Raw genomic sequence first — 19,843 nt, 5'->3', positions numbered from 1 at the left:
CTGTGAGATTTTCCTTGAGCTTAAATTTGCTATTGTATATGTACATGAACTTGGTAAATGTGCTCACATCAATGTTAACTTGGACAAAGCAAAATATAAGATAATAGAAAAGGGGGGGGAAATTCTATAGTTCATTAGCTAGGAATAGTCAAACTGATCTATAGGTACCTCTCATTTGCCAATAAAATATACAGTTGGTCTTATAAACAGTTGTTTTTAAGTGACTTTTGAGATTTAAATAAATGCAAGGTGAAAATCTCAATGTCCTATGTGGTGAAAATCTCAATGTCTTATGTGCACTAGAAATTATTTTGAAGAGAATAAGATATAAATCAGATAATAAAGTGGAATTTTAAAGGAAATAGACTTCAAAGTTCAAATAACAGATTAATGGAGAAGTGAAAGTGAAATGGATGTCTATGTATTGGCTAATTCATTAAGGGAAATTTTTGAAGACACAAGAGGTAGTGTAATTATTATAGAAGTCACATGCTGCCTGAATGTCAGTTCTGAGATGGCAATTCTGTGTGCATATAAAATTTCCAAATGTGACTTTCCTAAAGCAAACATGCAGCTATCCGTATTATTCTTAGATAGAACTATTAGTGCCTTCTTCCTGTTTGTATAAACAGTACTAAAGTGTAACTAAAGTGTAATCCTAGTACTTTGGTTACATAAGTAGTCTTGTTTTAGATTAGTGAACTGCTGCTATCTGAAGAGCTTGTCAGTGCTCACACATCTACTACCTTGCCTTATTGACAGCCTCCCTTATAACAACAGCAACAACAAAAATCCTTTGATGGTGTCTGTTGCACCCTTTACATATATTGAGAACCTACTGTGTTCTGTTCACTTTTCTAAGCACTTTCCTTACTCATCTTACATAATCTTTACCCTGTGAGGTATCAGTATTCTCATTCTATATATGAGGAAACCAAAGCTCAGACTGAGAAAAAAACACCTTGCCTAAGTTAGAACTCAAACTTGTGGGGACAATTGAGGTAGGTGAGAGGAGGAATTCAGAAATAAAATTGTCCTTAATTCTCTTCGGTAACAGATATTATTTTAAAATGTTTTGGTTTATTGTGCAAACTGACTTTTTACAATACAATAAATACAATTACAATAAATTAAATAGGCTGCAGATACAATTCATAAGTGTACACAGACCCTTTAAAAAAATCTGGAATGCATCTACCTACTTATCACCTTTTACCTACTTCAATTTCTTGAAAGCAATTTTAATGGTTTTCTAGTCTCCCTAGTAGATAGAGTCTCTGATCTGTTGCAATGAATGGTGCTAGAGATGTTGTGCTTTTCAGGAATGGAACTGCACTTTAGCAAGAGGGATCTGGTGTGAAACCTGGAAAACTTATCTCTCAGAAAGGAGAAGAGAGAGTCCTTTTAAGGATGTATATATTCCTGCACCTTGTTGAAAGGCCATGTTTTCCTTTCACAAAGTTGTGATAATAAGTTAACTTTAGTGTGATTTATTTTGTGTGTGAATGGGGGGTGATTATAGCACAATTGCTACCATTGAAATTTTTATGCCTAGAATTGTTAAAGCATTAGAGTATATTTTTTTGTTATAAGGTGAGTCCAATCATTTGAAGTACAAAAACAAAATGTCATACAGTGTGTAGTTTCTTAAAAAGAAACCTGTGCATTCTTAAATGCCTTTCCAGAATGTTACTAAACATGATTGTGGTATGTGTGTTTATTTGTAGGGACTGGTAACATCTGAACATACCAAACCAAACAGGCAAAGTCTTTCACCATCACTACCACCACATTTTACTACAAAGGAATATAACTGTATGTGGATTCCAAACAGGCTAAAAGAAAAAGAGCTGATTAGACTTCAGACTGCCCACTGAATGGGGATGACGGCCACAGCTGCAGTGGAGACATCAAAAATGGAGAAGAGTTCCTCCAAGGAAGAGAAACAACAATCTAAGCAGGACAGGATGGAGCAGAGCAATGCTGATTCTGAAGAGTGGATGAACTCTGAGAGTGAACCTGAACAGATGAGCCTTAAGAACAGTAACAATGGCAATAGCTACGGATCTGGGGATGCTCAGTTGAAAAAAAAGGATATTCCTTCCAAGCCACACCGTCAGCTCTATAGATCACCCTGCTTAGATCATCCAAGCTTCTCCCAGAGCAGCATTCTACAGGATAGGAAGCTTGACTTGGAAAAAGAATACCAAGCCAAGATGGATTTTGCTCTAAAGCTGGGCTATGCAGAGGCACAGATTCAATCAGTATTGAACAAGCTGGGCCCAGAATCACTTATTAATGATGTATTGGCAGAGCTCGTCAGGCTTGGGAACAAAGGCGATTCAGAAGGGCAGGCCAGTTTGAGTTTGTTAGTACCTAGGGGTCCCAGCTCTAGAGAGATTGCAAGCCCTGAACTGTCTCTTGAAGATGAAATAGACAACAGTGAAAATTTGAGGCCAGTTGTCATAGATGGAAGTAATGTGGCAATGAGGTAAGCGTATTATATTTTCAATCTTTAAAAACAAAACAAAACAAAACAAAACATCCCTGAGCTCATAAAAATCATCTCCCTTTGCAAAGCACTATGGGAGGCTCTTGGCTGTTGTCTACAGCTTATGCTCCTGTAGGTGGAGAGAGGCTAAAATGATCTTGCCTTGGCCTTTTCTCTCTCCCTTGGAATTGTTGCCATTTGTGTTCAGGTACTCTGAAAGAAGCTGAGACATCAGTGATGCTTCAGTAGAGACATCATTCAGCCTTTGTTCCTCCTGGGGTACCTTCTCCCACCTCTGTATGCCTAGACCAATCATCCTGAGAATGCTGTTTTTATAATTTCACTTGGGAGCTTACAGCGACTCCCAATTGCGATTCTACCAAATTTGGATCCCTTTGCCTGGCTTTTTGATATGACATTTCTCTCCTCCCATTTGGTTGTAGCTCTCACACCTACTGTATTTACATCAGTCTTTTGAATAGTCTCCATGTAAATTATGATGACTTCTACACTGCTGCTTGTGTTCATGTCATTCCCAAACCTAGGAATAACCTCGTCCTTATCTTCATACCTATCAAGATGCACTGCCTTCACTGACACCATCATGGCTTTTTTAATCCCAATGATTATCTCTGAGCTATAATAACTATGATAGGTTGAGTAATATCCCCCTAAAGATGTCCACATCCTAATCCCTGGAATCTGTGAATAGGTTATTTTACATGGTAAAAGGAACTTTGCAGGTATGATTAAGTTAAGAATTTGAGATAGGTAAGATTATCCTGGGTTATCAAGGTGGACTCACTGTAATTACAAAGGTCGTTATAAAAGGAAGGGAGGCAACAGGATAAGAATGAATTGTAGGAGGGATGCCTGGGTGGTTCAGTCAGTTAATCGTCCAACTTTTGCTTAGGTTATCATCTCATGTTTAGTGGGTTCAAGCCCCGCATCAGGCTCTGTCCTGACATCTCAGAGCCTGGAGTCTGCTTTGGATTCTGTATCTCCCTCTCTTTCTGCCCCTCCCTGGCTCACTCTCACTCTCTCTCTCTCTCTCTTTCAAAAATAAGCATCAAAAAATTTAAATAAAGAAAATCTTTTTTTAATGGGTAGTAGGAGATGCAATGACATTAACAAGAGGATGGGTGATGTAAGAAAGAGGCCATGAGCCAAGGAATGTGGGAAGCCTCCAGAAACTGAAAACGGCAAGGAAAGAAATTCTCTCCTGAAGAAACAACATACCCTTGTCAACATTTTGATTTTAGAATTCTGACCTCTTGAACTAAACACAAATAAATTGGTGTTATTTTAAGACACTTAATATATGGTAATTTGTTATAGCAGCAATAGGAAAGTAATACATAACCAAGAGTACCTTCATACTTTATTCCATATTTTCTCACATAATTTTTTAACTCATGTCAGAGATCTTTAGGAATTCCTTCTTTTTTCTTTTTCAAAAGCATAAATGAACTATTTAGACTTCATCAAAATAAAAACCTTTTTCTGTTTCTAAAATGAATTGCCATTCAGCTCTGGCTTAAAAATTCCCGATAATCAGGAGCCTGTTTCCTATGAGTCTATCATTCCTTGATGAACTCAATGGAGTCTTAGACTGTACACAATCAGAACAAAAGTAAGAAGCCTTAGACTAGAAAGATTTTCATTTGATTATCCAAATCTCTTTGAGGACAGGGGCCTTATTTTATGCTTCCCTTGTTTTCCCCACAGTATGTAGCACACTATTGGATGCTCCTATAGAGATACAAAAGGAGCAGGAATAGGACAAGTCTTATCAACGATACCATTATTGTATGTAAGAGTTACTTAGCAGGCTATCTTGATGTATATTTTAGTATATAGTTCTATTTAATCCTCACAGCAACTTTATTTTACAGATAAGAAAACCAGAGCTCAGCAAGGTTAAATGGCTTTCTTGAGGTCATTTGATAAAGCTAGTAAGTAGCAAAGTGAGAATTTGAACTTAAGTCCTCTGGCTTCAAATAAATGAAATGAAACTAAATTTTAAAAATATATGTTTTTTTTAAAAAAAATATGTGTTTAAAAATGTGTTTTTTTCTTTTTTTCAAGTTTTTATTTAAATTCAAGTTAGTTAGCATAGAGTGTAGTACTAGTTTCAGATGTAGAGTTTAGTGATTCATCACTTACATACAACACCCAGTGTTCATCACTGCAAGTGCCAGGTAGTTTTGCATATGTAATTTAATCCACGCTAAAACGTCTACAAGAACAGACTAATTTGGTTATTTTTTGCACATGAGGAGACTCAGGTTCAGAGAGGTTGAGTAACTGCCTAAGGTTATACAAGTAATGAATGACAATGTTTGCATTAAAACCTGAATCTGACTTCAATGTTTTTTTGACAATAAAATGCAATAATATGTGACTATTAGTGTTATTAAGAATATTTGATATTTCTTCTGGTAGCAGGAAATACACTTACACATTTCCTTTTTCAAACTTTTAATCATGACAGCTTCATCACAAGGTGGGTAAAGCAAGCAAGACATCTCCCCTGTTTTACTGAAGGAAAACTAGAAGCATAGTCACAAGAAAGTTAAATGGCTTGTACACAATACTAAAGTAATCAGAATGATGCAAAAGGCCAGTGAAAAGCAGAGGGTGATTTCTATGTCCAAATGCCAATGGTCACTCTGATCTCCTAATAGGCATAAACTAGAGTAATTTTTGAAGGTAAGAGGCATGGGATCTGCCAAACTCAATATCTTACCAGACTAGACCACCCCAAACACCTTAGATTGGACTGGTTTTCCAAGGTCTACACTTCTTTAAGTATTTTGTGTTTTGGATGTGGAGATGATAAGAACCCAAGATTTCGTTGAAGACTTTGGCTTCATGGTGATATAAGACCTTCCTTATCTTTCGACTTGAAGGATTACTGATTATAAAAGACACTGTAGTATTGTTCTTGTGCTTTTTAAGGAATACTGACGAGATTAATTGTCAAGTTAATTCTTTTCAGCATATCTAGTCTATGCCAGTAGCAAACTAATACTGATAGGAAGATGAGATTTTGTCTTTTGTTGGAGTTGCTTTGCAAAGTTAAAGAAGTCTTACAATTTAAATAAAGAAAAAAGAGAAAAAGCAGCACTCAACCATATTTTTAGGAGTATATAAACATAGTGTATAGTAGACCCAATAATTTTCTAAAATTGTCAGCTGTGCCCTTGTTAGCATCTCTTTCCTTTTCTGACTAGGTTAGTTACTGATGAGTCCCATTTATTCTGCAGTCACATTTCACATAGTCAAAGTTCAGTGCCATAGTCTGCTTATGAATTTGTTAGTGCTATTAATTTAAATTTGGTTTAGTTCCCCATTGCTTAGCTGTAACTTTACCATGAGATTTATACTTCTTAAACTACATATTAACATCTATTGTTCTTCAGCATATTGTATGAGCCTGCATTGAAATCATGATGTTTTGCTTGTCATCTAACATTAACATTTACAGTAGTGGTGTACCTGTGATTCACACACTGGTGAATAGCATATATCAATATGCTAAGATCCTAAAATATATGTTCATTCTGAGAGCTGCCTCCTTTGGGAAGAAAAATCTATTTCAGAGGAATTAAGTAATGTCAAATGCAAATGCCACCATATTCTTTAAGTTTGAGAGAAACCCAAATACTTAAACCCTACAAAAAGAGCAGAAGGAGATGCCAGTGACGAATCTGCTAGGCAGAATTTGGCTTGGAATCTGGATCAAATACGTATCTAAACCAGTTTACAAAACAAAGTGAGATATACTGTCACCAAGACACTTGGTGACTTGCAGATCTATACTGTTAGATTACGTTTAGATAGGCTTTTAGGTCTTACTTTTTAAATTGCAAAATAATACTTTGTGGTTTTAGGCTATAACAGGTGATTTTACAAGAATCATTCTATGTTACACTATTTTTTTTCATTTATGCATTTCTCAAATATTTATTGAGCACTAAACTTTGTGTACTGGGCCCTTATGTAGGACATCACTGCCACCTTCATAAATGTTGAAATTGGATTCTGATTCCTACTGGACATTTGGTACACTTCCTGGAATGCTCCAATGGAGTATTTTCAACGGCATGCTGTAGAAATTTTACATTTTTTAACATGATAACTCTCAGTATGTTAAAAATTTATATCAGAATACAGATGTATCAAAATATTAATAATATTTGTCTCTGGAAGGTAGTAAAACAATAAAAATGTAAAGAAAAATTTATATTTTTTTGCATTTTCCACATTTTACATTATAAATATATATTACTCTTAAAATGAGGAAAGATATTTAATTGAATAATTGACATATTAATTGTATTACTTTCATATGTACAACATAATGATTTGATACTTACATTGAGAAGTGATCACCACAATAAGCCTAATTACCATCTGTCATCCTACAAAGTTGTTACAATATTATTCACTATATTCTTTATGCTATACATTATATTCTCATGTCTTATTTATTTTATAACTGGAATATGTAACTGTTAATCCCCTTCACTTCTTTTGTCCATCCCCTACCCGCCCACCCTTCTAGAAACTATCAGTTTGTTCTATCAGCCAGTTTCTATTTTTTTATTTGTTCATTTGTTATGTTTCTTTAGATTTTGCATATAAGTGAGACCATATGGTATTTATCTTTCTCTGTCTTACTTATTTCATTTATCATAATACTTTCTGGTTCATCCATGTTGTCACAAATAGCAAGATTTAACTCTTTTAAGGCTGGGTTATATTCCAGTCTCTCTCTCTCTCTCTCTCTCTCTCTCTCTCTGTCTCTCTCTGTCTCTATGTGTGTGTGTGTATCACATCTTTATGCATTCCTCTTTTGATGGACACTTAGGTTACTTCCATGTCTTGCTTGTTGTAAATAATGCTGCAATGAACATAGGGGTACACATGTCTTTTTGAATTAGTGTTTTCATTTTCTTTGGGTAAATACCCAGACATAGAATTACTGGATTGTACAGTATTTCTTTTTTTCTCTTTTCTTTTCTTTAAGTTTTTTATTTCTTTCTTTCTTTCTTTCTTTATTTATTTATTTGAGAGAGAAAGTGACAGCACGGATAGGGGAAGGGCAGAGAGAGAGGAAGAAAGAGAAAATCTCAAGCAGGCTCAATGTTATCAGCCAGGAGCCTGAGGCAGAGCTCCATCTTACCAACCACGAGATGATGAGCTGACCCATAATGCAGAGTCAGACACTAAACTTACTGAGCAAACCAGGCACTTTGGATTTTATGGTATTTCTAATTTTAATTTTTTGAGAAACTGCCCTATTGTTATCTATAGTAGTTGCCCCAATTTACATTTCTACAAATAGTGCACAAGTTTTTTTCTTCTCTACATCTTTATCAACACTTGATATTTCTTGTCATTTAGACACTAGCCACTCTAACTGGTGTGAAGTGATATTTCATTGTGGTTTTTATTTGCATATCCTTGATGACCAGTGATGTAGAGCATTTTTTTTTTTAGGCGTCTGTTGGCCATCTGGATATTGTTCAAAAAATGTCTATTCAGGTCATTTTGTAATCAAATTATTTGTTGTTTTTTTTTGGCATTGAGTTCTACGAGTTTTTTTTTTATATATATTTTGGACATTAACCACTTATTACATATATCATTTGCAAATATCTTCTTCCATTCAGTATGTTACACTTTTATTTTGTTGACAGTTTCCTTCACTGTGGAATAATTGGGGTTTTTTTTCAGTTTGATGCAGTCCCAATTATTTCTTTTTGCGTTATTTCTCTTACTTAATAAGACAGATCTATAAGTGTATAGCTAAAGCCTATCAAGATTTAACTGCCAATGTTTTCCTTCAGAAATTTAATGGATTCAGGTCTTTTATTTACATCATTAATCAATTATTTTATTTTATTTTATTTAGTTTTATTTTATATTATTTTATTATTTTACAATTTTATTTTTTTCACTGTTTATTATTTTGTTTTTTTATTTTTTATTTTTTTTTATTTAACATATGAAATTTATTGTCAAATTGGTTTCCATACAACACCCAGTACTTATCCCAAAAGGTGCCCTCCTCAATACCCATCACCCACCCTCCCCTCCCTCCCACCCCCCATCAACCCTCAGGTTGTTCTCAGTTTTTAACAGTCTCTTATGCTTTGGCTCTCTCCCACTCTAACCTCTTTTTTTTTTCCTTCCCCTCCCCCAAGGGTTTCTGTTAAGTTTCTCAGGATCCACATAAGAGTGAAACCATATGTTATCTGTCTTTCTCTGTATGGCTTATTTCACTTAGCATCACACTCTCCAGTTCCATCCACGTTGCTACAAAGGCCATATTTCATTTTTTCTCATTGCCACGTAGTACTCCACTGTGTATATAAACCACAATGTCTTTATTCATTCATCAGTGGATGGACATTTAGGCTCTTTCCATAATTTGGCTATTGTTGAGAGTGCTGCTATAAACATTGGGGTACAAGTGCCCCTATACATCAGTACTCCTGTATCCCTTGGGTAAATTCCTAGCAGTGCTATTGCTGGGTCATAGGGTAGGTCTATTTTTAATTTTCTGAGGAACCTCCACACTGCTTTCCAGAGCGGCTGCACCAATTTGCATTCCCACCAACAGTGCAAGAGGGTTCCCGTTTCTCCACATCCTCTCCAGCATCTATAGTCTCCTGATTTGTTCATTTTGGCCACTCTGACTGGCATGAGGTGATATCTGAGTGTGGTTTTGATTTGTATTTCCCTGATGAGGAGCGACGTTGAACATCTTTTCATGGGCCTGTTGACCATCCGGATGTCTTCTTTAGAGAAGTGTCTTTTCATGTTTTCTGCCCATTTCTTCACTGGGTTATTTGTTTTTCGGGTGTGGAGTTTGGTGAGCGCTTTATAGATTTTGGATACTAGCCCTTTGTCCGATATGTCATTTGCAAATATCTTTTCCCATTCCGTTGGTTGCCTTTTAGTTTTGTTAGTTGTTTCCTTTGCTGTGCAGAAGCTTTTTATCTTCATAAGGTCCCAGTAATTCACTTTTGCTTTTAATTCCCTTGCCTTTGGGGATGTGTCGAGTAAGACATTGCTACGGCTGAGGTCAGAGAGGTCTTTTCCTGCTTTCTCCTCTAGAGTTTGGATAGTTTCCTGTCTCACATTCAGGTCCTTTATCCATTTTGAGTTTATTTTTGTGAATGGTGTGAGAAAGTGGTCTAGTTTCAACCTTCTGCATGTTGCTGTCCAGTTCTCCCAGCACCATTTGTTAAAGGGACTTTTTTCCATGGGATGTTCTTTCCAGCTTTGTCAAAGATGAGTTGGCCATCCTTTTGTGGGTCTAGTTCTGGGGTTTCTATTCTATTCCATTGGTCTATGTGTCTGTTGTTGTGCCAATCCCATGCTGTCTTGATGATGACAGCTTTGTAGTAGAGGCTAAAGTCTGGGATTGTGATGCCTCCTGCTTTGGTCTTCTTCTTCAAAATTACTTTGGCTATTCGGGGCCTTTTGTGGTTCCATATGAATTTTAGGATTGCTTGTTCTAGTTTCGAGAAGAATGCTGGTGCAATTTTGATTGGGATTGCATTGAATGTGTAGATAGATTTGGGTAGTATTGACATTTTGACAATATTTATTCTTCCAATCCATGAGCAGGGAATGTCTTTCCATTTCTTTATATCTTCTTCAATTTCTTTCATAAGCTTTCTATAGTTTTCAGCATACAGATCTTTTACATCTTTGGTTAGATTTATTCCTAGGTATTTTATGCTTCTTGGTGCAATTGTGAATGGGATCAGTTTCTTTATTTGTCTTTCTGTTGCTTCATTGTTAGTGTCTAAGAATGCAACGGATTTCTGTACATTGATTTTGTATCCTGCAACTTTGCTGAATTCATGTATCAGTTCTAGCAGACTTTTGGTGGAGTCTATCGGATTTTCCATGTATAATATCATGTCATCTGCAAAAAGCGACAGCTTGACTTCATCTTTGCCAATTTGGATGCCTTTGATTTCCTTTTGTTGTCTGATTGCTGATGCTAGAACTTCCAGCACTATATTAAACAACAGCGGTGAGAGTGGGCATCCCTGTCATGTTCCTGATCTCAGGGAAAAAGCTCTCAGTTTTTCCCCGTTGAGGATGTTGTTAATTGTGGGCTTTTCATAAATGGCTTTTATGATCTTTAAGTATGTTCCTTCTATCCCGACTTTCTCAAGGGTTTTTATTAAGAAAGAGTGCTGGATTTTGTCAAAGGCCTTTTCTGCATTGATTGACAGGATCATATGGTTCTTCTCTTTTTTTTTTTTTTTTTGGTTAATGTGATGTATCACGTTGATTGATTTGCGAATGTTGAACCAGCCCTGCATCCCAGGAATGAATCCCACTTGATCATGGTGAATAATTCTTTTAATATGCCGTTCAATTTGATTTGCTAGTATCTTATTGAGAATTTTTGCATCCATATTCATCAGGGATATTGGCCTGTAGTTCTCTTTTTTTACTGGGTCTCTGTCTGGTTTAGGAATCAAAGTAATTCTGGCTTCATAGAAGGAGTCTGGAAGTTTTCCTTCCCTTTCTATTTATTGGAATAGCTTAAGAAGGATAGGTATTATCTCTACTTTAAACGTCTGGTAGGACTCCCCTGGGAAGCCATCTGGTCCTGGACTCTTATTTGTTGGGAGATTTTTGATAACCGATTCAATTTCTTCGCTGGTTATGGGTCTGTTCAAGCTTTCTATTTCCTCCTGATTGAGTTTTGGAAGAGTGTGGGTGTTTAGGAATTTGTCCATTTCTTCAAAGTTGTCCAATTTGTTGGCATATAATTTTTCATAGTATTCCCTGATAATTGTTTGTATCTCTGAGGGATTGGTTGTAATCATTCAATTTTCATTCATGATTTTATCTATTTGGGCCATCTCCCTATTCTTTTTGAGAAGCCTGGCTAGAGGTTTGTCAATTTTGTTTATTTTTTCAAAAAACCAACTCTTGGTTTCGTTGATCTGCTCTACCATTTTTTTAGACTCTATATTGTTTATTTCTGCTCTGATCTTTATTATTTCTCTTCTTCTGCTGGGTTTAGGCTGTCTTTGCTGTTCTGCTTCTATTTCCTTTAGGTGTGCTGTTAGATTTTGTATTTGGGATTTTTCTTGTTTCCTGAGATAGGCCTGGATTGCCATGTATTTTCCTCTCAGGACTGCCTTTGCTGCATCTCAAAGTGTTTGGATTGCTGTATTTTCATTTTCGTTTGTTTCCATATATTTTTTAATTTCTTCTCTAATTGCCTGGTTGACCCACTCATTCGTTAGTAGGGTGTTCTTTAACCTCCATGCTTTTGGAGGTTTTCCAGACTTTTTCCTGTGGTTGATTTCAAGCTTCATAGCATTGTGGTCTGAAAGCATGCATGGTATAATTTCAATTCTTGTAAACTTATGAAGGGCTGTTTTGTGACCCAGTATATGATCTATCTTGGAGAATGGTCCATGTGCACTTGAGAAGAAAGTATATTCTGTTGCTTTGGGATGCAGAGTTCTAAATATATCTGTCAAGTCCATCTGACCCAATGTATCATTCAGGGCCCTTGTTTCTTTATTGACCGTGTGTCTAGATGATCTATCCATTTCTGTAAGTGGGGTGTTAAAGTCCCCTGCAATGACCACATTCTTATCAATAAGGTTGCTTATGTTTATGAGTAATTGTTTTATATATTTGGGGGCTCCAGTATTCGGCGCATAGACATTTATAATTGTTAGCTCTTCCTGATGGATAGGACCTGTAATTATTATATAATGCCCTTCTTCTTCTCTTGTTACAGCCTTTAGTTTAAAGTCTAGTTTGTCTGATAAAAGTATGGCTACTCCAGCTTTCTTTTGGCTTCCAGTAGCATGATAAATAGTTCTCCATCCCCTCACTCTCAATCTAAAGGTGTCCTCAGATCTAAAATGAGTCTCTTGTAGACAGCAAATAGATGGGTCTTGTTTTTTTATCCATTCTGATACCCTATGTCTTTTGGTTGGCGCATTTAGTACATTTACATTCAGTGTTATTATAGAAAGATGCGGGTTTAGAGTCATTTTGATGTCTGTATGTTTTATGCTTGTAGTGATGTCTCTGGTACTTTGTCTCACAGGATCCCCCTTAGGATGTCTTGTAGGGCTGGTTTAGTAGTGACAAATTCCTTCAGTTTTTGTTTGTTTGGGAAGACCTTTATCTTTCCTTCTATTGTAAATGACAGAGTTGCTGGTTAAAGGATTCTCGGCTGCATATTTTTTTCTGTTCAACACTTTGAAGATGTTGTGCCAATCCTTTCTGGCCTGCCAAGTTTCAAAAGAGAGATCAGTCACGAGTCTTATAGGTCTCCCTTTTTATGTGAGGGCACGTTTATCCCTTGCTGCTTTCAGAATTTTCTCTTTATCCTTGTATTTTGCCAGTTTCACTATGATATGTCTGCAGAAGATCGATTCAAGTTACGTCTGAAGGGAGTTCTCTGTGCCTCTTGGATTTCAATGCCTTTTGCCTTCCCCAGTTCAGGGAAGTTCTCAGCTATTATGTCTTCAAGTACCCCTCCAGCACCTTTCCCTCTCTCTTCCTCCCCTGGGATACCAAGTATGCGTATATTATTTCTTTTTAGTGTATCACTTAGTTCTCTAATTTTCCCCTCATACTCCTGGGTTTTTTTATCTCTCTTTCTCTCAGCTTCCTCTTTTTCCATAACTTTATCTTCTAGTTCACCTATTCTGTCTTCTGCCTCTTCAATCTGAGCTGTCGTCGTTTCCATTTTGTTTTGCATTTCATTTAAAGCGCTTTTCAGCTCCTCGTGACTGTTCCTTAGTCCCTTGATCTCTGTAGCAAGAGATTCTCTGCTGTCCTCTATACTGTTTTCAAGCCCAGCAATTAATTTTATGGCTATTATTCTAAATTCACTTTCTGTATATTATTTAAATCCTTTTTGATCAGTTCATTAGCTGTTGTTATTTCCTGGAGATTCTTCTGAGGGGAATTCTTCCGTTTGGTCATTTTGGATAGTCCCTGGAGTGGTGAGGACCTGCAGGGCACTTTCCCTGTGCTGTGGTGTGTAACTGGAGTTGGTGGGCGGGGCCACAGTCCGACCTGATGTCTGCCCCCAGCCCACCGCTTTAGCCACAGACTGGTGTGTGCCTTCTCTTCCCCTCTCCTAGGGGTGGGATTCACTGTGGGGTGGCGTGGCCCGTCTGGGCTACTTGCATACTGCCAGGCTTGTGGTGCTGGGGATCTGGTGTATTAGCTGGGGTGGGTAGGCAAGGTGCACGGGGGCAGGAGGGGCAGGCTTAGCTCGCTTCTCCTTAGGTGATCCACTTCAGGAGGGGCCCTGTGGCAGTGGGAGGGAGTCTGATCCGCTGCCAGAGGTTAGGCTCAGCAGAAGCACAGAGTTGGGTGTTTGCGCAGAGCTAGCAAGTTCCCTGGCAGGAACTGGTTCCCTTTGGGATTTTGGTTGGGGGATGGGCGGGGGAGATGGCGCTGGTGAGCGCCTTTGTTCCCCACCAAACTGAGCTCTGTCGTCTGGGGATTCAGCAGCTCTCCCTCCCTTTTTCCTCCAGCCTTCCCGCTTTCTGAGCAGAGCTGTTAACTTATGACCTCCTAGAGGCTAAGTCGTGCTTGCTGTCGGAACACAGTCCCTCAGGCCCCTCCACTTTTGCCAGCCAGACTCGGGGGCTCTGCTTGGCCGGCAAGCCACCCCTCCACCCCGACTCCCTCCCGCCAGTCCGTGGAACGTGCACTGCCTCGCCACCCTTCCTACCCTCTTCCGTGGGCCTCTCATCTGCGCTTGGCTCCAGAGACTCTGTTCTGCTAATCCTCTGGCGGTTTTCTGGGTTATTTAGGCAGGTGTAGGTGGAATCTAAGTGATCAGCAGGATGCGCGTTGAGCCCAGCGTCCTCCTATGCCACCATCTTCCCTCTCTCCTCTTTTTTATTTTTTTTAATTCCCGTATAGTTAACACACAGTGTTATATTAATTTCAAGTGTACAATATAGTGATTCAACAATTGCATGCATCACCTATTGCTCATCAGGACAAGTGCATCTGATAATCCCCATCACCTATTTCACCACCCCCCCACCTTCCCTCTGGTAACCATCTGTTCTTTATAGTTAAGAGTTTGTTTCTTGGTTTGTATAACTTTCTTTTTATTCCATTGTTCTTTTTTTTGTTTCTTAACTTTCACATTTAAGTGAAATCATGGTATTTGTCTTTCTCTGACTTATTTCACTTAGCATTAAACTCTTTAGGACTGGGGAAGATGGCGGCATAGGAGGACACTGGGCTCACCGCATCTTGCTGATCACTTAGATTCCACCCACATCTGCCTAAATACCCCAGAAGGCTAGCAGGACGGACTCTCCAGAGCCAAGCCTAGACAAGAGGCTCACAGAAGAGTGTAGGAAGGGCATAGAGGTGGTGCATGCTACACGGACTGGAGGCAGGGAGCTGGGGCAGTGCAGGGGTAGCCCACCCGGCAAGGCAGAGCCCCTGAGTCTGGCTTACAAAATCAGAGGGGCCGGACTGCACGAGTTCTGATAGCCAGAGGGACTTAACATCTGGAATATTATAAGTCAATAGCTCTGCTCAAAAAGCGGGAGGGCTAGAGGACAACAGGAAGGAGAGTTGTTGAGCCCAGGAAGACAGAGCTCACCTTGGCGGGGAACAAAGGCACTGGGAAACACCATCTCCCTCGCCCATCCCCCAGCTAAAATCCCAAAGGGAACCAGTTCCCGTCACAGAAATTGCTTGCACCTCACAAACACCCAATGCTCTGCTTCTGTGGACCCATCCATCTGATGGCTCTGCCTCCCTCCCAGTGCCACAGGGCGCCTCCAGAAGCTGACCACCAAAGCCAAAGTGATCTAACCCTACCCATTCAGCCCCTGTGCACCTTGCAGATCCACCCCGGCCAATACGCCAGATTCCATCCAAGCAGAACCACAAGCTTGGCAGTGTGCAAGTAGCCCAGACAGGGACCACACCACTCCACAGTGAGTCCTGTCCCTGGGAGAGGGGAAGATAAGGTACACATCAGTCTGTGGCCCCAGCAGTGGGCTGGGGACAGATATCAGGTCTGACTGCGGCCCCACCCACCAATGCAAGTTACTCCAGACAGCACAGAGGAAGAGTCCTACAGTTCAGCACCACTCCAGGGACTATCCAAAATGACAAAATGGAAGAATTCTCCTCAAAAGAAACTCCAGAAAGTAACGAGAGCTAATGAACTGATCAAAAACGATTTAAGCAATGTAACAGAAAATTAATTTAAAATAATAGCCATAAAATTAATCACTGGGCTTGAAACAAGTATAGAGGACAGCCAAGAATCTATTGCTACAGAGATCAAGGGACTAAGAAACAGTCAGGAGGAGCTAAAAAATGTTATAAATGAGCTGCAAAATCAAAAGGAGACGACCACAGCTCGGATTCAAGAGGCAGAGGAGAGAATAGGTGAATTAGAAGATAAAATTATGGAAAAAGAGGAAGCTGAGAAAAAGAGAGATAAAAAATTCCAGGAATAAGAGTAGAGAATTAGAGAACTAAGTGATGCGATAAAACGTAATAATATATGCATAATTGGGATTCCAGAGGAGGAAGAGAGAGAGAAAGGGTCTGAAGGTGTACTTGAAGAAATCATAGCTGAGAACTTCCCAGATCTGGAGAAGGAAAAAGGCATTGAAATAAAAGAAGCACAAGAACTCCCTTCAGATGTAACTTGAATCGATCTGCACGACATATCATAGTGAAAGTGGCAAAATACAAGGATAAAGAGAAAATTCTGAAAGCAGCCAGGGCTAAACATGCTCTAACATATAAAGGTAAACCGATAAGACTAGTGACGGATCTATCTACTGAAACATGGCAGGCCAGAAAGGAATGGCAGGAAATCTTCAATGTGATGAACAGAATAAATATGCAGCCAAGAATCCTTTATCCAGCAAATCTGTCATTTAGAATAGAAGGAGAGATAAAGGTCTTCCCAAAAAACACAAACTGAAGGAATTGATCACCACGAAATCAGCCCTACAAGAGATCCTAAGGGGGATCCTGTGAGACAAAGTACAAGAGACATCAGTACAAGCATGAAACCTACAGATATCACAAGGACTCTAAACCCATGTCTTTCTATAATAACACTGAACGTAAATGGACTAAATGCTCCAACCAAAAGACATAGGGTATCAGAATGGATAAAAAAACAAGACCATCTGTTTTCTGTCTACATGAGACTCATTTTAGACCTGAGGACACCTTCAGATTGAGAGTGAGGGGATGGAGAACTATCTATCATGCCACTGGAAGTCAAAAGAAAGCTGGAGTAGCTATACTTATAACAGACAAACTGGACTTTAAATTAAAGGCTGTAACAAGAGATGAAGAACAGCATTATGTAATAATTACAGGGTCTATCCACTGGGAAGAACTAACAATTATAAATGTCTATGTGCCGAATACGGGAGCCCACAAATATATAAAACAATTAATCACAAATATAAGCAACCTTATTGATAAGAATGTGGTAATTTGAGGGGACTTTAATACTCCACTTACAACAATGGATAGATCATCTAGACACAGGAGCAATAAAGAAACAAGGGACCTGATTGATATACTGGATCAGATGGACTTGACAGATGTATTTATTTATTTATTTATTTATTTATTTATTTATTTTTAATATATGAAATTTATTGTCAAATTGGTTTCCATACAACACCCAGTGCTCACCCCAAAATGTACCCTCCTCAGTACCCATCACCCACACTCCCCTCCTTCCCACCCCCCATCAACCCTCAGTTTGTTCTCAGTTTTTAACAGTCTCTTATGCTTTGGATCTCTCCCACTCTAACCTCTTTTTTTTTTTTTCCTTCCCCTCCCCCATGGGTTTCTGTTAAGTTTCTCAGGATCCACATAAGAGTGAAACCATATGGTATCTGTCTTTCTCTGTATGGCTTATTTCACTTACCATCACACTCTCCAGTTCCATCCATGGTGCTACAAAGGGCCATATTTCATTCTTTCTCATTGCCACGTAGTATCCCATTGTGTATATAAACCACAATTTCTTTATCCATTCATCAGTTGATGGACATTTAGGCTCTTTCCATAATTTGGCTATTGTTGAGAGTGCTGCTATAAATATATATTTAGAACTCTGCATCCCAAAGGAACAGAATATACTTTCTTCTCGAGAGCACATGGAACATTCTCCAAGATAGATCACATACTGGGTCACAAAACAGCCCTTCATAAGTATACAAGAATTGAAATCATACCATGCACACTTTCAGACCACAATGCTATGAAGCTTGAAATCAACCACAGGAAAAAGTCTGGAAAACCTCCAAAAGCATGGAGGTTAAAGAACACCCTACTAAAGAATGAATGGGTCAACCAGGCAATTAGAGAAGAAATTTTAAAAAAAATGGAAACAAATGAAAATGAAAATACAACAATCTAAATGCTTTTGTATGCAGCGAAGGCAGTCCTGAGAGGAAAATACATTGCAATCCAGGCCTATCTCAAGAAACAAACAAAAAAAAAAAAAAATCAAAATACAAAATCTAACAGCACACCTAAAGGAAATAGAAGCAGAACAGCAAAGACAGCCTAAATCCAGCAGAAGAAGAGAAACAATAAAGATCAGAGCAGAAATAAACAATATAGAATCTAAAAAAACTGTAGAGCAGATCATCGAAACCAAGAGTTGTTTTTTTGAAAAAATAAACAAAATTGATAAACCTCTAACCAGGCTTCTCAAAAAGAAAAGGGAGATGACCCAAATAGACAAAATCATGAATGAAAATTGAATGATTACAACCAATCCCTCAAAAATACAACCAATTATCAGGGAATACTATGAAAAATTATATGCCAACAAACTGGACAGCCTGAATGAAATGGACAAATTCCTAAACACCCACACATTTCCAAAACTCAAACAGGAAGAAATAGAAAGGTTGAGCAGACCCATAACCAGTGAAGAAATTGAATCAGTTTTCAAAAACCTCCCAACAAATAAGAGTCCAGGACCAGATGGCTTCCCAGGGGAGTTCTACCAGACAGTTAAAGCAGAGATAATACCTATCCTTCTCAAGTTATTCCAAAAAATAGAAAGGGAAGGAAAACTTCCAGACTCATTCTGTGAAGCCAGCATTAATTTGATTCCTAAACCAGAGACCCATTAAAAAAGAGAACTACAGGCCAATATCCCTGATGAAAATGGATGCAAAAATTCTCAATAAGAGACTAGTAAATCGAATTGAACAGGACATAAAAAAAATTATTCACCATGATCAAGTGGGATTCATTCCTGGAATGCAGGGCTAGTTCAACATTCACAAATCAATCAATGTGATACATCACATTAATAAAAGAAAAGATACGAACCTGTCAATCAATGTAGAAAAAGGATTTGACAAAATTCAGCATGCTTTCTTAATAAAACCTTTGATAAAGCCAGTATAGAAGGAACATACTTAAAGATCATAAAAGCCATTTATGAAAATCCCACTGCTAATATCATCCTCAATGGGGAAAAATTGAGAGCTTTCCCCCTGAGATCAGGAACATGACAGGGATGTCCACTCTCACCACTGTTGTTTAACACAGAGTTGGAAGTGCTAGCATCAGCAATCAGACAACAGAAGGAAATCAAAGGCATCAAAATTGGCAAAGAGGAAGTCAAGGTCACTTTTTGCACATGACATGTTATTATACACGGAAAACCCTATAGAGGCCACCAGAAGTCTGCTAGGACTGATACATGAATTCAGCAAAGTCACAGGATACATAATTAATGAACCGGAATCAGTTGCATTCTTATACACTAATAATGAAGCAATAGAAAGACAAATAAAGAAACTGATTCCATTCAAAATTGCACCAAGAAGCATAAAATACCTAGGAATAAACCTAACCAAAGATGTAAAAGATCTGTATGCTGAAAACTATAGAAAGCTGATGAAGGAAATTGAAGAAGATATAAAGAAATGGAAAAACAGTCTGTGCTCTTGGATTTGAAGAATAAATATTGTTAAAATGTCAATACTACCCAAAGCAATCTACACATTCAATGTAATCCTAATCAAAATGGCACCAGCTTTCTTCTCAAAGCTAGAACAAGCAACCATAAAATTTTTATGGAACCACAAAAGACCCCGAATAGCCAAAGTAATTTTGAAGAAGAAGACCAAAGCAGGAGGCATCACAATCCCAGACTTTAGCCTCTACTACAAAGCTGTAACCACCAAGACAGCATGGTATTGGCACAAAAACAGACACATAGACCAATGGAATAGAATAGAAACCCCAGAACTAGACCCACAAAAGGATGGCCAACTA

At 38.3% G+C, this 19,843-nt stretch overlaps 1 protein-coding gene across 1 annotated transcript in view; it reads left to right on the top strand.

The window, feature by feature from the left end:
- The first annotated feature begins 1,733 nt into the window (after window positions 1-1,733).
- ZC3H12B (zinc finger CCCH-type containing 12B) overlaps window positions 1,734-19,843 on the top strand; it is a 72,852-nt gene continuing 54,742 nt past the window's right edge. The window contains exon 1 of the mRNA XM_081792529.1: window positions 1,734-2,491. Within this exon, the coding sequence (XP_081648655.1) occupies window positions 1,878-2,491 (614 nt within the window). The 5' untranslated portion in view covers window positions 1,734-1,877. The remainder of the gene's footprint in view (window positions 2,492-19,843) is intronic.

This window comes from Panthera onca, chromosome X, assembly GCF_046562875.1.
Source record: "Panthera onca isolate mPanOnc1 chromosome X, mPanOnc1 haplotype 2, whole genome shotgun sequence".
Lineage (NCBI taxonomy): Eukaryota > Metazoa > Chordata > Mammalia > Carnivora > Felidae > Panthera > Panthera onca.
Note: the sequence above shows the minus strand (reverse complement) of the source record. Positions and strands in the feature narration are given on the sequence as shown.